This window comes from Myotis daubentonii, chromosome Y (genome assembly GCF_963259705.1).
Source record: "Myotis daubentonii chromosome Y, mMyoDau2.1, whole genome shotgun sequence".
Classification (NCBI taxonomy): Eukaryota; Metazoa; Chordata; class Mammalia; order Chiroptera; family Vespertilionidae; genus Myotis; species Myotis daubentonii.
In genome coordinates, this window is record NC_081862.1 from 4,306,459 (window position 1) to 4,323,655 (window position 17,197).

General features: G+C 44.7%; 1 protein-coding gene across 13 annotated transcripts in view; it reads left to right on the plus strand.

Moving 5' to 3' along the window:
- Nucleotides 1-17,197, plus strand: part of LOC132225573 (gamma-taxilin-like) — a 111,407-nt gene that overhangs the window by 11,008 nt on the left and 83,202 nt on the right. For 12 of the 13 annotated variants that reach the window (XM_059680678.1, XM_059680681.1, XM_059680680.1 and 9 more), the window contains 2 exons: nt 8,692-8,995; nt 10,651-10,742. In XM_059680678.1, coding sequence (XP_059536661.1) covers nt 8,692-8,995; nt 10,651-10,742 — 396 coding nt within the window. Of the gene's footprint in view, nt 1-4,026; nt 4,048-8,691; nt 8,996-10,650; nt 10,743-17,197 lie in introns of those variants that run through there. The other variant, XM_059680674.1, reaches the window with a different exon arrangement.

The following is a 17,197-nucleotide window of genomic DNA, read 5'->3' on the forward strand; positions in this document are numbered from 1 at the left end:
ACTCCAGCTCTGAGATCCCGGCTGGCTGAAAGCAGGTTTCTGGAGTTTGTTTAGCTTCTATATTAGTAACAATTTTTCAAACTGCAAGCTCAGAGGCCGGCAGCGACAGGCGGGGAACGTTAGCTTCTCCATCACTGAAGCAAGCAAGCCTCATGTTAGTTTCAAGCTGCCTGGCTGCCGGCCGCCATCTTGGCTGGCAGTTAATTTGCATATTGCCTTGAATAGCCAATGGGAAGGGTAGTGGAGGTACGGCCAATTACCATGTTTCTCTTTTATTCGATAGCATTTGTGAAAATTAAATGAGTGTTTGCCAAATGCTATTGGGAATGTTTTAATCAGAGTGAGCCAAAACATTAAAAACCCACAGTTCTCTGCTTTTATCAATTCTTTCTCACCATCTGTTTCGATTATACTTATTTGATACACCAATAACTTAACAGAAGGAGTCCTCTTTATTAGTTATGGTTGACCAAGAAGGAAGTGGTTGTGCCACTTTTACAGTTGTCTTACCCAACCCCAGGGTATTTTCTCTAAAGTTGGATATTTTTTCCATTGATTTGTAGAGGGGGGTGGGGGGAGAGAGAGAGAGAGAGAGAAAGAGAGAGAGAGAGAAAAAAATGAAAGACACATTGATTGACTGCCTGTCACAAGAGCTCCTACCGGGGTTGGGCAATCTGCAACCAAGGCATGTGCCCTTGACCAGGAATCGAATCTTTGGTCTGTAGGCTGATGCTATAACCACTGAGCCAAACTGGGCATTACTAAACCATGTCTCTATTTCTACTGTTTCCCTATCTATATTCTTACTGCACCTAGGGTAGCAGTTCTGAAATTTTGGCATAACAAGTTATACAAATATTACTTAACTAGAGGCCCAATGCACAAAATTCATTCGAGAGTAGGTCTTTCCCCAGCTGCCGGAACCAGTTTCCCTCTGGCACCCGAGACCCAGGCTTCCCTTGCAGCCCTGGCTTTGTCCAGTAGGTCATCCAGAAGGATGTCCAGAAGGATGTCTGGTCTAATTAGCATATTACACTTTTATTATTATAGATTCCACTTAAAATTAAGCCCTGTCAGTGAACTTGTTTTAATGTGTTATGTTAAAATCCAGTGGTCTGGGATTTTTGCTTTAAGTGTATATTATACCTTTCAGTCATTTTATAATGCATTGTCATGTGGGAAAGACCGATTCAGTGATTTGTGTAGGTCTTCAGATATTGTTATACAATATTCAAAAATTAGATTTCTTAATATCAGTACCAGTCACATCAGAAAAGTCTTCAAGTACTGAGAAGCTGCCAAAGTCATTGTGGTTGACTGAAATGTTCTAAAATTATAGTTTTCATTTGAAAGTTGGAATGTTATTGTAACATATATTATCAGTTATTTATCCTGATGGACTTATTTATTTTCTAGAAATAGGTCTGGCAGATATCCAAATCTGAATAATCATAGAAAGAAGAAATTATGAAGGTTTAGACAGTTTAATTTACGGTGTAGACAACTACTTTTTCCATAGTTTATGGATACTGGGAAAAGTTTGGAGACAAGATCGTGGTTTGTTTTGTTTACCAGTGTCTGCATTATACTTGTTTCCCGAGCCTCTGTATCTAAGGTATCATGTAAAGAGAACCAGATAATATTTGCATTAGTGAAGAATAATCCTAAGCCTAGAGAACTTTTATAATAGGTAGTGTGATAGGCTGAATAGTGACTGCTCAAAGATATTCATGTCTTAAGCAGGGACATGTGAATGATCAAATAAGGGACTTGCAAAGACATGATTGCATAGACTAGGATTTTGATGTGTTATCCTGAATTATTCGGCTGAACCAAGGAAATTACAATGATTTTTAAAAATGAAAGAGGAAGAGAAGTATGAGATCCAAAAAAGATGGCATTATGTGTAAAACTTGATTCACCATTTCTGGGTATGAAGATGAAGAAAGGGGTCAAGGAGTGCAGGTAACCTCTAGAAGCTGGAAAATGCAAGGGAATAGATTCTCCCATAGAGCCTCCAAAAGGAATGTAAGATAAATAAGATAAGTCATTAAGCTTGTGGTAATTAATTACAGAGGCAATCAGGAACATTGGCAGTAAGCAAACCTGCCCATTGCTTTAAAGGTAGAGAACATACCTGTTTTCTTCCAAAGCTGTTTACTCAACGGGCATCTTTGAAAAGATAATCAGAAACAAAGACAGTCTGTGACTGTGCTCAAAGGAGAAGCAGAAACACTGTCATGAGTCCTGGTGAATTTTCCCTGGAGTATACAATTCAAGGCACAGTGTTTAATCTGACCAACATACATTGGAACCAGATTTGCTCATAGGATACCATCAACAGACTTCCAGCTTCAGGAAGAATCCAAGCTGCATGATTGATTTCAACTCTTTCTTCAGAGTTCCAGACCAAGCCAGCTTAACAAATCTCATAAACAGAGTCTACCTCAGAAAGCAAGATGTCTTTCTCCCTTAAGACTCTATATTGATATTTTCAGTTGATCCAGGTACAGCAAGATGTATTTAAGAAAGTGGGGAATTTTATCATCACTTCTAACACTAGCCATAGAGTTGAGACTGATCTGAATATTATCCATTTTAGCTAAAGTTGCAGATAGATCCTATTCTACTTTTTGTTGGTGAATGGCTGCCATTTTGGGGAGTCATTTGTCTCTCTGGCCATTTTCTTCAGAGAATCAATGGTAATCTTATTTTATAGAGCAATTCACATTATTTCAGGGCTGCAGGAATACTGGTTGTGTATTCTTAAACACTTGATAATCCTTTATGATGATCTCTTAGGGTAGAAGACAGTGTTTTCTGGAGGCATGCAAGTTAATGCTTGACTTCCATATAAGAAAGGGCACATCTGCTACCTCTGGAAAGAAAGTGTTGTTTATGATTGTTGTAGTTCCTCAACTGAAGTTACATCCGTGTTCTCAATAGGTACATGCCTAAAATGCCTTATGGCATGGCTCCCTGGCCAACTTGTAAGCATTAGGGGTTCTAGTTGACTAATTGACTTCTGTGTTGGGCCACTCAATCCAATATGTCCTGTCTGCTCATGACACAAGTTAGATAGCATTTACTTATTTCTGGAATGGTTTGGCAATAACTAGAGTAATGAGGGTCGGGGACCCATTCAGTGATGTTGATAAGCATTTTATTTGGAAGGTGTAGAAGTTGGAGCATCCAGGGCTTTTTCCAGTTGAGGGGCAATCTGGCTAGAAGACAGTGTCATTAATTTATTAAATCCAGGGGGCTAGCAACAGTTTTGGAGAGCCAAATTAAGACATATATTTTTATGAGGAATGCTTTAGGGGAAGTTTTGAAAGACACAGGATGACTAATCTTTCTTCTTCTCTTACACTCTTTGAATCTAAATATTACTTCCCCAGTGCCTGGATTTTTTTTTTTTATTTTATTTTATTTTTTTTTTTTAGCTCCCACAAGTATCTATTTTCAGTAACTATAACTGCACATTTTGTTCAGTCATCCCTACTCACAGCAGTCCTTTTGTCTAGAAAGGTAATATTGCCCTTGCAGAGATCCATTATGTCCTCCTTTTAACCTGTGTGGGCCACCACAGGGAGACTCTGTGGGCAATGTACTTAACAAATGGTCATTACTCTTCTGATCAAGGACTATGTCATTCTCATAAGACACAACCCAAGTTTGAATCTTTTAGGCCCCATTTTATGCTTCAAGAGTGTGTCTGGGTACCACAATTTTTTTTTAATGCACTCATCTGCTGATGGGCTATTTCCAAATCTTAGCTATTGTAAATTGTGCTGCTATGAACATAGGGGTGCATATATCCTTTCTGATGAGTGTTTCTGATTTCTTATGAAATACTCCTAGAAGTGGGATTACTGAAGTGGGTTAAATGGAAGTTCCATTTTTAATTTTTTGAAGAAACTCCATCCTTTTTTCCACAGTGGCTGCACCAGTCTGTATTCCCACCAGCAGTGCATGAGGGTTCCCTTTTCTCCACATCCTCTCCAGCACTTGTCATTGTTGATTTGTTGATGATAGCCAGTCTGACAGGTATGAGAGGGTACCTCATTGTTGTTTTAATTTGCATCTCTCTGATGATTAGAGACCTTGAGCATTTTTTCATATGTCTCTTGGCCATCTGTATGTCCACTTGGGAGAAGTGTCTTTTTAAGTCTTTTGTCCATTTTTAAATTGGATTGTTTGTCTTCCTGTTGTTAAGTTTTATGAATTCCTTATATATTTAGTATTTTAACCATTTATCAGGTGTATCATTGCTAACTATGTTCTCCCATACAGTGGGCTCCCTTTCCATTCTGTTGATGGTTTCTTTTGCTGTGCAGGAGCTTTTTATTTTGATGTAGTCCCATTTGTTTTTTTTCTTCTTAGTTTCCGTGGCCCTAGGAAATGTGTCTGTAAACATTGCTATGAGAGGTATCTGAAATTTTGCTGCCTGTGGTTTCTTCTAGAATTTTTATGGTTTCATGACTTACATTTAGATCTTTTATCCATTTTGAGTTTATTTTTGTGTATTGTGTCAGTGGTCTAGTTTCATTTTTTTGCACGTATCCCTCCAATTTTCCCAACACCATTTAGAGACTGTCTTGAATCCAGTGTATGCTTTTGCCTCCTTTGTCAAATATTAGTTGAGCATAATGTCTTGGGTCAATTTCTGGGTTCTCTGTTCTGTTCCATTTATTGATATGCCGGTTCTTGTGCCAGTACCAGGCTTTTTAGAAAATAGTGGCTTTGTAGTATAACTTGATATCTGGTATTGTGATTCTTCCTACTTTGTTCTTTTTTCTCAAGGTTGTTGCAGCTATTTGGGATCATTTTTGATTCCATATAAATTTTGGAGTGTTTGTTCTAGGTCAGTGAAATATACTGTTGGTATTCTAATAGGGATTGCATTGAATCTATAGAGAGTTTTGGGTAGTTTGGCCATTTTAATAATGTTGATTCTACAAATCCATGAACACAGTGTATTCTTCCACTTGTCTATGTCTTCCTTTATCTCTTTTTTTTTTCAATTTCCTGTAGTTTTCAGAGCACTGATCTTTTACCTCTTTGGGTAAGATTATTCCAAAGTATCTTAATTGTTTTGTTTCAGTGATAAATAGGATTTTTTTTTTTTTTTAGTTTCTTTGTGTTTATTATTGGGGTATAAAATGCCAGAGTGTACCATTATTAGACTACAGATTATCTAGTTGTAGAGCAGCAACCCCCATAACCTGAGGTGGTCATCAATGAGGTATCCCTGACCAATAACCTAGAGAAGATTTCAAAGGTTTGATGTGCCCAAACTTTCTGGATAAGGTGAAGTCAGTAACCTTTGTGCTGTTCCCTTCCCAATCTGGAGACAACTTGGTCAAAAATGAAGAATTCCTTACTTGTTCCCAGTCTCTGATGGTGGACATTTTGCCATGATGAACACAGTGATGAAATCCAACAAGCAATTATAGCAATCTAGGTAGTACTGGCTTGTCCTGTGACATGGTTACACTTGGCGTGGGTATCTATGTGAATAACTCAGATAATTCATTTAGGAGCTCTGACTTATTTCTTATGGTTCTAAAGAGAGAGGTCTTTAATCTGCCAGTCTGTGTAATTTACATATACATTTCTAAATTGCAGATCACACAGCTAAGCTGTAGTAAGGTTTATCAGAAAAAATATAGGCCAGACTAATGAGAATTATTGAGTTCTGTCTATGCAACAGAACAGCAGGTCTATTCTTGGGCATGGGCAGACCCTTGACTTCAACCCTAGCCATCTTTCTACTTGAGGGACTAACATCAGAACATATACAGAGTACAAAGGGAGAAATTGGTGGACATGAAGAGAGGAAGAGTTGGTCCAAAAGTATAAGGTAAGACATGTTTTCTCTTTTGCTTTTTAACAGTTTAGAATGCTTAGCCAGGTATTTACTTCTATGCCTTAGCCTTCACTTTACAGCTTGAAGGCAAGAGTGAAAACCAGACTGAGATCAAGGATTAGTTTTGTGGTAATATTTAAAAAGTTTCCTGATTATTATTGAAGTTAGTACTTAAATATGTTTATCTAAAAGCTTCCCAGACAGCTCTCCCAAGGGTGAAACAAAGGCACATTCATGTATAGGTTTCTTAGGGAGTAGTCAGAAAGATTTGGTGGGGCCATAAGGTATTCAAAGTAATGTTTTCTCTGGCACTATTAGCCTACACTACTAAATAAGTGTGGGCTGCTGTCATTATGCTGTTGTTGACGTTGGGGTGTGAGGAAAGGTGGGCAGGAATTGCACAGGACTCTCCTGAAAGCAGCTGCTTTTTTAGTCACTACGCCTTCTGTTGGGCTCTTTTTCTATTGGGCTAAGTTTTTATTTTGCGCTGTAAGTTTTCAAGATTCCAGAGTTCTTCAGAAGTTGATTCTAATAGATCCTGCCAGCACTTCATTGGTGAAGGCACAAAACCTTGGAGTTTCTAAGACATGATTATGGTAGTCCCTCCCCTTTCTTTCCTTATTTTGATTCAGAGAAACATTATCCTATCTAATAAAAGAAAAACATGGTAATTAGCCGTACCTCCGCTACCCTTCCCATTGGCTAATCAGGGTGATATGCAAATTAACTGCCAGCCAAGATGGCGGCTGGCAGCCAGGCAGCTTGAAACTAACATGAGGCTTGCTTGCTTCAGTGACGGAACGTTCCCCGCCTGCTGCTGCCGGCCTCTGAGCTTGCAGTTTGAAACATTGTTACAAATATAGAAGCTAAACAAACTCCAGAAACCTGCTTTCAGCCAGCCGGGATCTCAGAGCTGGAGTTGAAACAGTGTTTCAATTATGGAACCCAAACAAACCAGATACCTGCTTTCAGCAGCTGAGGCCTAAGAGCTGAAGCCAAGCCTCAGAGCTAAAGCTGGCCCAGAATAAAAAAAAGAAAAAGAAAAAAAGGAGCAGTTGGGAGCTTCAGTCACCTGCCAACCTGAAAACAGCCCTCAGCCCCTCACCCAGGCTGGCCAGGCACCCCAGTGGGGACCCCCACCTTGATCCAGGACACCCTTCAGGGCAAACCATCCGGCCCCCACCCATGCACCAGGCCTCTATCCTATATAGTAAAAGAGTAATATGCCTCCCAGCACCGGGATCAGCGGAGCCGCGAGGCCTCCCAGCACTGGGATCAGCGTGACGGGGCAGCGCCCAAAACCCCTGATCACCCTTCGGCTTTGTGTGTGACAGGGCAGGGCTACAACCTCCCTATCCGCCCTGCTCTGTGCCTGATTGGGGGGAGCTCCCCAACCCTCCGATTGCCCTACGGTTCTGTGTGTGACCTTGTGCGGCACCCCAACCCCCTGATCGGCCCTGCTCTGTGTGTGACAGGGTGCGGCGCCCAAACCCTCCCCTCCCTATGGGCCCTGCTCTGTGTGTGACGGGGTAGAGCCATCACCTCCCCATCAGCCCTGCCCTTAGTGTGATAGGGTGCCCCACCCCATCCCGTTGATCCGCCCTGCTCTGTGTGTGACAGGGGGCAGTCCCCCAACTCCTCTATCGGCCCTACTCTGTGAGTGACAGGGGGAGCTCCTCAACCCCTGATTGGCCCTGCTCTGTGCATGACAGGGGGGAGCTCCCCAACCCCCTGATGGGCCCTGCTCTGTACGAGTCAGTGGGGAGCTCCACAACCCTCTGATCGACCCTGCTCTGTGCGTGACAGGGTACGGAGCCCCAACTCCCCTGATTGGCCCTGCTCTGTGCGTGACAGGGGGTGGCATCGACCCTGCCTTGAGTGTGACAGGGGACGGTGCCCCAACCCCCCAATCGGCCCTACCCTGAGCCTGACTGAGGGTGGCATCTCAACCTCCCGATCCGCTCTGCTCTGTGCATGACAGGGGGCGGCGCCCCAACTCCCCAATCAGCCCTGTTCTGAGCCCAACCAGGGGCTGCACCTAGGGATTGGGCCTGCCCTCTGCCACCCGGGAGCAGGCCTAAGCCAGCAGGTCGTTATCTCCCGAGGGGTCCCAGACTGCGAGAGGGTACAGGCAGGGCTGTGGGACCCCCCCTTCCCTCCCAAGTGCACAAATTTTTGTGCACCTGGCCTCTAGTCCTATCTAATAAAAGCCTAATATGCAAATTGACCAATTGCAGAATCACTGGTGGAATCACTGGTTGTTATAATGCACACTGATCACCACTGGGCAGACACTCAATGCATGAATTGTCCCCAGCCTGCTGGCCCTAGGCCAGCCAAGGTGGTGCAGTGGGGGCCTCCCAATCGCTCTTCCGATCACCTCACAGAGGGACGTGATCAACGATGGCAGCAGGAGGCAGGGCCAGCCGGCAAGCGGGCCAGTGCCATCCTGTAATCACTCCGCTGGTCTCCTCCAAGGCAGGTGCCAGCAGGGGTTGCCTGACTGCCCCGCCGGTCGCCTCACAGATTGGCCCTGATCGCTGGCCAGGCCTAGGGACTCTACCCGTGCACGAATTTCGTGCACCAGGCCTCTAGTTACTTTATAAAAAAAAACTATGAAAGGGTGAAAAAACCCTGTCAAATGATGACATATACTATTAATCATACCATGTGCATATAAACATGAACAAAGTATAAACTACATGTAAAAATGAACAAACAAAATAAATAAGAAACTCTACTTTTCTGTATGGCATAGCTTTCCTCCCTTGATTATATTTGATTTAATTGATTTTCCCATTTGTTTTCCTTATTCTCTCTAGCTTGTGATTGGCACAATGGAAGAATCTAGCATTTGCAGACCAGGTGTAAAAGCAGATATGTTGTGTAACTCTCAGTCAAATGATATTCTTCAACTTCATGACTCAAATTGTGGTGGCACGGGTAACAAACATTCACTGGAAGAGGATGAAGGCAGTGACTTTATAACAAAAAACAGGAATTTGGTGAGCCGAGCATACTGCTTGCAAGAGTCAAGAGAGAAGCCTCCTGGGCCTAAATCTGGAATAGAGCCTTCTGATAGTCAGCAAGGTTCAGAGTACAACAGGAACAAAGAAAGAACTTTAGGTAATACTCTCTGCTTAATGGTTGAACATTTTTATACACAGCTCATTTACTTATGTTTTCTACAGCACATATATAATTATGGAATATGGCAAGGTTTGAGGTTGATGTTACTTAGCTACTACATCTGTTTTCTTTGGTCAGGTCAGTGTGCCTGTCTGCTACAATTCCATGCAGGAAGTGAACAAGCAGAGTAGGGATCTTAGTTATAGGAATCATGGTTATTTTTCTCTGAATAATCAAAAATTATTTTTTCTGAAAATATTGGTGACCAGTTTTGCAGAATTAGTATTTGATTTGCCTTGTTATTTGATCTTTTAAAGTAATCCAACCAGTAATTACTGTTAAAACTATATATGTTTCATTTATTTAAAGGATATTCACTAAAATTTAAAAATGATATGTTATCTGTTGTTTAGAAAGTGGACTAATAAGAGTGGATTTTAAGGTATGTTTTCCTTCCTACTGCTGTATTAGTTTGACAGTTAGTAATTAGAATGTGGTAGGTTAAATGTCATGGAAAAAATCTGAAGTCTTTATTTTGCCATACTGTTTGCGCCTCAGTATTGTATTCCAATTATATGTAATAGTTATCTTGTCAATTTTACTGACTTCTGTACATGATTATATCCAGGATTTTCTTTCTTTAATCTATCCTTAAGCATATAAGAAGTATTTATAACCTCTTGCAAACAAGACCAATATCTTCAAAAATAAGAGCCCTAATAGTGTTTGTAAAATACAGTTTCACATTAAATTTTTTGTTTTAAATAGAGTTTAAAACCTTCAGAAAAGTTCAGTTTACTTTTTACTTCTATTTGTTAGACATTTAGTAATTATATTCCTCTTTTTATTTGGACTTGAATTTAATAAGAAAAGGTTTTAGTGCTAAAATTTTATATGAATAGGAAATTACTCACTTTGAAGTCACTCTGCTCTTCCCTTCCATATCCATAGAAGTCTATAAAGTATACCACATATCAAAGTTATCTTCAGATTAATAAAAAGAAAAATATTTTACATACAAGAGTGAATATTTTTGCAAATAAATAGGTCCTACCCCCAGATCAAGAAATAAAAATTTTATTGTTTAGTTTCTCACAGTATTTCAGCCCTCCTTTTTTTCCCCCACCAAAGTTTTTAAAGTACTATTTTAAAACTCTTTCCTCAAGAGATGAGCTAATTTATCTTCCTTTTTTTAAGTAAATCATCAGAAAACACAACTCAGGAAAAATGTTGTGTAATAATGGATTATGTGCATTTTATATACAGGCAGAGTATACTTGCTTTTTGAACCTTCTTGTATATTTGTTCCTGATAGGAGGAAGTTCTTAAAAACATTCACATCCTTTAGGAAAATATCTTAACTTGGAATCAGTGATTTGACTAGTGTTTTTAAACTTTCAATAAGTGTTACTACTGTTTAAGTGTCAGTTAGTTAATACCTACCAGAATTAGAGGGTAAGTGAAGAAATTTGGGTATGGGGCTACTAAATCACAATTTGAAAGTAGTTTCTATAATTTAGGAGGTGAAACTCTATACCTAATTATATAGCCTAAAGTTATATTCTGGGTGTCTGAACATAAGTTTTATTTGGAATTTACAGATTGTTTTAATATTAACTTTTGGTACTTTTCTTCTTTTATTTTATTATTAGGAAAAGAAGTATTATTATTGATGCAAGCCTTAAATACTCTCTCAACTCCAGAGGAGAAGCTGGCAGCTCTCTGTAAGAAATATGCTGATCTTGTGAGTATAATGGAGCAGGGCCCATGTAAAATATGTCAAAATGTACATCTGCTTGATAAACTTTTAATGTATAATTTTGATATAGCTTTAAATGTAAATTATATTTTCTTACAGAATTAAGGGGAGGATCTAATTTTTTAGAACTGAAGTTGGTTGTATGGCCTTGTTTTATGATAGGATATGTTGAAACATAGTAATGCTTTTGAGATGTTAAATGATCTCCTAAAACTCAATAAGCCTCAAACATTTCCAGGTCAGCATTTTCATTTGTATGTTTACTTGTCTCTCTCTTGGGAGTGAATATGTTCTGTAATTAAATTCAGAAATTCTATACATAACTGCATATTAGAGGTGAAAGCTTTAAACCATTTTGATTGATTGTGAGTCCTATGAAATAGTTTAGCATGCCAGTTTTCAACGAGTGTGCTGCTGTAGGCACATTGGTATACCTCAACAATTTTTTAGACATGAAATACCAGACTAATTTAGTCAGTGCACTGACCTTTGGTCCCCTAGACTGGAAAAAATGACAACCAACATAAGAGCCTCTTGTGAATTTTTTACTCTTAAAAAGTGTGAATTAGACTTATACCTTTTTTTGTTTTTGTCAGATTATTTGGTGTGCTGCAGAATGTTAGTAACTAGTGTATGTGTGCCATTAGATGAAAAAGATTGAAAATCTCTGCTATACTGGAATAGCCAGATGATTAAAATCAAAAGAGCAGTTTTTATAAAAGAGCAGTTTTTATGAAAGATGGAAATAAAAAAAGAGGAAGAAAAAAAGATAAATAAAGGAGTGAAAATTAGGTAGGAAAAGTAGTAGAATACGTAAAGTAGTGGACTTGGTGATATGACAGATGCAGCCAGCCATGAAAGGATTAGGGGGGGAAAATAGTTAGCAAAGTGGCCCATGACAGTCCTTTTCAAACTTATGCAGGTCACTTGGGTATCTTGTTAAATTGCATATTCTGATTCAATATGTGTAAAAAGATTAAAGTGATATGAGGTGGGTTGGAGGAGATGGCTAAGATACTGCATTCTAAAAAGTTCCCAGGTGATGGCCCAAACTGCTGATCCAGGGCCTAGAACAACAGGTTCAGCAATCAAGTGGTGTTTTATTTACTTATTTAGAATTTTGTGGGGCATAAGGAAGAGCATATGGTAAGTATGAATTACTGCATTTATTTTAGGAAGTGATACATTATAGCTTCTCTTTGGTTTAGTTTTATCCCTACGAAGAGCAGTAATTCTTGGGAATAATAAGAGATACATATGCTTTGGTTTACAAAATGTTTTAAAACACTTTCCATAAAACAATAGTTAGTATATATAACCGCGTATACTACCTTGGGAGTATATCCCTGTCAAAAAAACAAGAGAGCCACATGGAGATCAGAAAGACAGATAGACCCCACTCCATATCAATGACCCACTTTGAGAGGGAATTCACAAATTTGGAGCTTCTCCTTGAGGAGAAAAGGGATTGTATCTCACATCAAGCACATCAGCTTTATGGGATGCACCTTTTATGGCTGCTAGATCTGCCATATTATCAGTCCACTAGTTAGCTTTTTATTCTGCTACTTTTCTACCTAAATTGAACTCCTTTACCCATTTATCTTTTATTTTTGTCTTTTTTATCACTGCCCATTTGACTTTCATCATGTGGCTATTTCAGTGGAAACTGTCGTATATATCCAAAACATCTGGCTTTGAAAACCAGTGGAGGTTCTGATCTAGGACATCCAAAAGACTATAGTAAATGAGAAATAGCTCTTACAAGGCTCATGCACAGACTCTATAGACCTAGTTGCAGTGCAGAAGCAGCTGTTTGAATAGTGTCCAGAATTTTTGTGATGACATTCATTCCATTAATTTAAGATCATGGTCCTAATCTTTTCTTTTTCCATTCATTCATTTATTTTTTTATTCATTCACTAGAGGCCGGGTGCATGAAATTTGTGCATGGGGACGGTCCCCATGCCTGGCCAGCGTTCAGGGTCAATCTTTGGGGTGGCCAGCAGAATCATTGCAGCCCCCACTTGTATCCGCCTTGGCCTGGCACCTCCTGCTCACCTGCCCCACCATCCCACCGCGTTCTCTCTCTCGTTGGGCCATAGCGGTCAGCAGTGCCTCCACAGCCGCCAGCTGCTAGCGCCGCATTGCCGATATTCGCTGTGTTCCATGCTGCCCACTGGGGGTCAATGTACATCTAACTCCTGGTTGGTCAAATTCCCGCCCTTGGGGACAATTTGCATATTAGCCTTTTATTATATAGGACTAGAGTCCCGGTGCACAAAAATTTGTGCACTCGGGGGGAGGGGGGCTTCCCTCAGCCTGGCCTGTGCCCTCTCACAGTCTGGGACCCCTCGGGAGATAACAACCTGCTGGCTTAGGCCTGCTCTAGGGTGGCAGAGGGCAGGCCCAATCCCTAGGTGCAGTCGGGCTCAGAGCAGGGCCAATTGGGGAGTTGGGGTGCCGCCCCGTGACACACAGAGCAGGGCGGATCAGGGGGTTGGAGCGCTGCCCTCTATCACCCACAGAGCAGGGCTGATCAGGGGGTTGGGGCGCCGACACTGTCAAACTCAGGGCAGGGCCCGGGGTTGGGGGGTGGGGCGCCGCCCCCTTTCACACACAGAGCAGGGCCGATCAGGGGGTTGGGAAGCTGCACCCTGTCACACACAGAGTCACTGGGCGATCAGGGGGTTGGAGAGCTCCCCCCTATCAGGCACAGAGCAGGGCTGAGCAGAGGGTTGGGGCTCCTTCCCTTGTCACGAACAGAGCAGGGCGGATAGGGAGGTTGTGGCCCCGCACACTGTCACACACAGAGCTGCAGGGCGATCAGGGGGTTTGGCCGCTGCCCCCTGTCATGCTGATCCCGGTGCCGGGAGGCCTCTTGGCTCCGCTGATCCCGGTGCTGGGAAGCCTCGCGACTCCGCTGATCCCGGAGCTGGGAGGCATATTACTCTTTTACTATATAGGATAGAGGCCTGGTGCACGTGTGGGGGCTGGCTGGTTTGCCCCGAAGGGTGTCCTGGATCAGGGTGGGGGTCCCCATTGGGGTGCCTGGCCAGCCTGGATGAAGGGTTGACGGCTGTTTTCAGGCTGGCGGGTGACTGAAGCTCCCAACTGCTCCTTTTTTTCTTTTTTTTATTCTGGGCCAGCTTTAGCTCTGCTGAAAGCAGGTATCTGGTTTGTTTGGGTTCTATAATTGAAACACCGTATCACTTCCAGCTCTGAGATCCCGGCGGCTGAAAGCAGGTTTCTGGGGGTTTGTTTAGCTTCTATTTTTGTAACAATGTTTCAAACTGCAAGTTTAGAGGCCGGCAAGGCAGGCGCGGAACGTTGTTTTCCTCCATCACTGAAGCAAGCAAGCCTCATGTTAGCTTCAAGCTGCCTGGCTGCCGGCCCCCATCTTGGCTGGCAGTTAATTTGCATATCACCCTGATTTACCAATGGGAAGGGTAGCGGTCGTATGGCTAATTACCATGTTTCTCTTTTATTAGGTAGGACTAGAGGCCCTGTGCACAAAAATTTGTGCACTTGGGGGTGGGAGGAGTCCCTCAGCCTGGCCTGTGCCCTCTCGCAGTGTGGGACCCCTCGGGAGATAACGACCTGCTGGCTTAGGCCTGCTTCCGGGTGGCCGAGGGCAGGCCTAATCCCTAGGTGCAGCCCCAGGTCAGGTTCAGGGCAGGGCCGATTGGGGAGTTGGGGCGCCGCCCCCTGTCATGCACAGAGCAGGGCGGATCGGGAGGTTGCGATGCCCCCCTCAGTCAGGCTCAGGGTAGGGCCGATTGGGGGGTTGGGGCACCGTCCCCTGTCACACTCAAGGCAGGGTCGATGGGGAGGTTGCGGCGCCACCCCCTGTCACGCACAGAGCAGGGCCAATTGGGGTTGGGGTGCTTCCCCCTGTCACGCACAGAGCAGGGCCCATCAGGGGGTTGGGGAGCTCTCCCCTGTCATGCACAGAGCAGGGCCCATCAGGGGGTTTGGGTGCTGCCCTCTATCACCCACAGAGCAGGGCCGATCAGGAGGTTGGGGCGCCGCCACTCTCACACTCAGGGCAGGGCCAATGGGGAGGTTATGGCTCTACCCTGTCACACACAGAGTAGGGCTCGTGGGATGGGGGCGTTGAGGTGCCGCACCCTGTCACAGAGCCGCAGGGCGATCAGTGGGTTGGGGAGCTTCCCCCTATCAGGCACAGAGCAGGGCTGAGCAGAGGGTTGGGGCACCTTCCCTTGTCACGAACAGAGCAGTGCGGATAGGGAGGTTGTGGCCCCGCACACTGTCACACACAGAGCTGCAGGGCGATCAGGGGGTTGGGCTCTGCCCCCTGTCACGCTGACCCTGGTGCCGGGAGGCATATTACTCTTACTATATAGAATAGAGGCCTGGTGCATGGGTGGGGGCTGGCTGGTTTGCCCTGATGGGTGTCCTGGATCAGGGTGGGGGTCCCCACTGGGGTGCATGGCCAACCTGGATGAGGGGATGATGGCTGTTTGCAGCTGGTCACACACCCTTCAGGGTGGGGGTCCCCACTGGGGTGCCTGGACAGTCTGGGTTAGGGACTGAGGGCCGTTTTCAGGCTGGGACTGAAGCTCCCGACCGCTTCCTTTTTCTTTTTTTATTCTGGGCCAGCTTTAGCTCTGAGTCTTGGCTCCAGCTCTGAGGCTTCAGCTGCTGAAAGTAGGTATCTGGTTTTTTTTAGGTTCTACAATCGAAACTCTGTATCAACTCCATGTCTGAGATCCCGGCTCGCTGAAAGCAGGTTTATTCGGGTTTTGTTTAGCTTCTATCTTTGTTACAATGTTCAAACTGCAGGCTCAGAGGCCGGCAAGGCAGGCGGGGAACGTTGGAGTCCTCCGTCACTGAAGCAAGCAAGCCTCATGTTAGTTTCAAGCTGCCTGGCTGCTGTTCGCCATCTTGGCTGGCAGTTAATTTGCATATCTCCCTGATTAGCCAATGGGAAGGGGGTAGCGGTCCTACCCGAATTACCATGTTTCTCTTTTATTAGATAGGACTAGAGGCCTGGTGCACGAAATTCGTGCCCTGGTGGTGGGGGTTTCCTCAGCCCAGCCTGCCCCTCTCACAGGCCGGGAGCCCTCAGTAAATGTCCTTCTGATGGCACAGTCTGGCAGTAGAGGCTCGGAGCAGGCATCCCGTGTGTGTGTGTGTGTGTGTGTGTGTGTGTGTGTGTGTTAGTGTGTATGTGTCTGCTGGGGCCTGCCTCCAGCTGCGCCACATAGGCTGTGAGTAGTTGCCGTGTGTGTGTGTGTGTCCCCACTGGTGTTCTGTTCCCAGTCACATTGGAGGCTCAGAGTAGGCACTGTGTGTGTGTGTGTGTGTGTGTGTGTGTGTGTGTGTGTGTCTCTCTGCAGGCACCCTGCTCTGTTGATCTCTCAGGCTCCTGGCCTCCACTGCATCTTGTACTCTCCCTTGAGTTGTGGCCAGGGTGGGGTGCCGTTTCCTGCTGTGGGATCGCCGGGGTGACCCAGGGACAGGCGCACATGGGGACTGGCTGCAGGCCACCCTTTCCTTATGTGGGATTGCAGTGGTGACCCAGGGGCAGGTGCACATGGGGGCTGGCTGCAGGCCACCCTTTCCTGCTCTGAGATTGCCGCAGCGATCCACAGGCAGGCAGACACGGGCTGGCAGCAGGCCCCCCTTTCCTGCGGTGGGATTGCCGCGGTGACCCAGGGGCAGGCTCACAGAGGGGCTGGCTAGGGGCCGCCCTTTCCTGCTATCTGATTGCTCTGGTGATCCCATGGGCAGGTGGACATGGGGGATGGCTAGAGGCCGCCCTTTCCTGCGGTGGGATCGCCACGGTGACCCAGGGGCAGGCACGGGGGCTGGCTAGAGGCTGCCCTTTCCTGCTGTGGGATCTCCGCTTGTTGATCAAGAGCAGGTGCGGCCAGGGAAGAGGCAGGCACCCGCCTCTTCCCTGCCCCCTTCTGGCTTCTCCAATCACCGGCAGAGAGGCGGGCAAAGGCACCCAGTTCTCCGATCCAGGGCCAGGGGCAGTGCCTCCTGGCTCTTGCCTGCCGCCTGTGTTTCCAAGCATCGTCCTTCCCCTATGGCCTCCCATCATTGTGCCTATGTATGCAAATTACTGCCATCTTTGTTGGCAGTTAATTTGCATATAGCCCTGATTAGCCAATGGGAAGCGTAGCAGAGGTACGGTTAATTACCCATTTTGTTTTTTATTAGATAGGACTAGAGGCCCGGTGCACAAAAATTTGTGCACTCGGGGAGGGGGGTCCCCACAGCCTAGCCTGCACCCATTTACAGTCCAGGACCCCTTGGGGGATGTCCACATGTCAGCTTAGGCCCACTCCCCGCTGGATCAGGCCTAAGCTTGCAGTCAGACATGCTTCTAGCAGCCAGGGAGCCCTTGGGGGATGTCGGACTAAAGGCTTAGGCCCCCAAGGGATCAGATCTAAACAGTTAGTTGGACA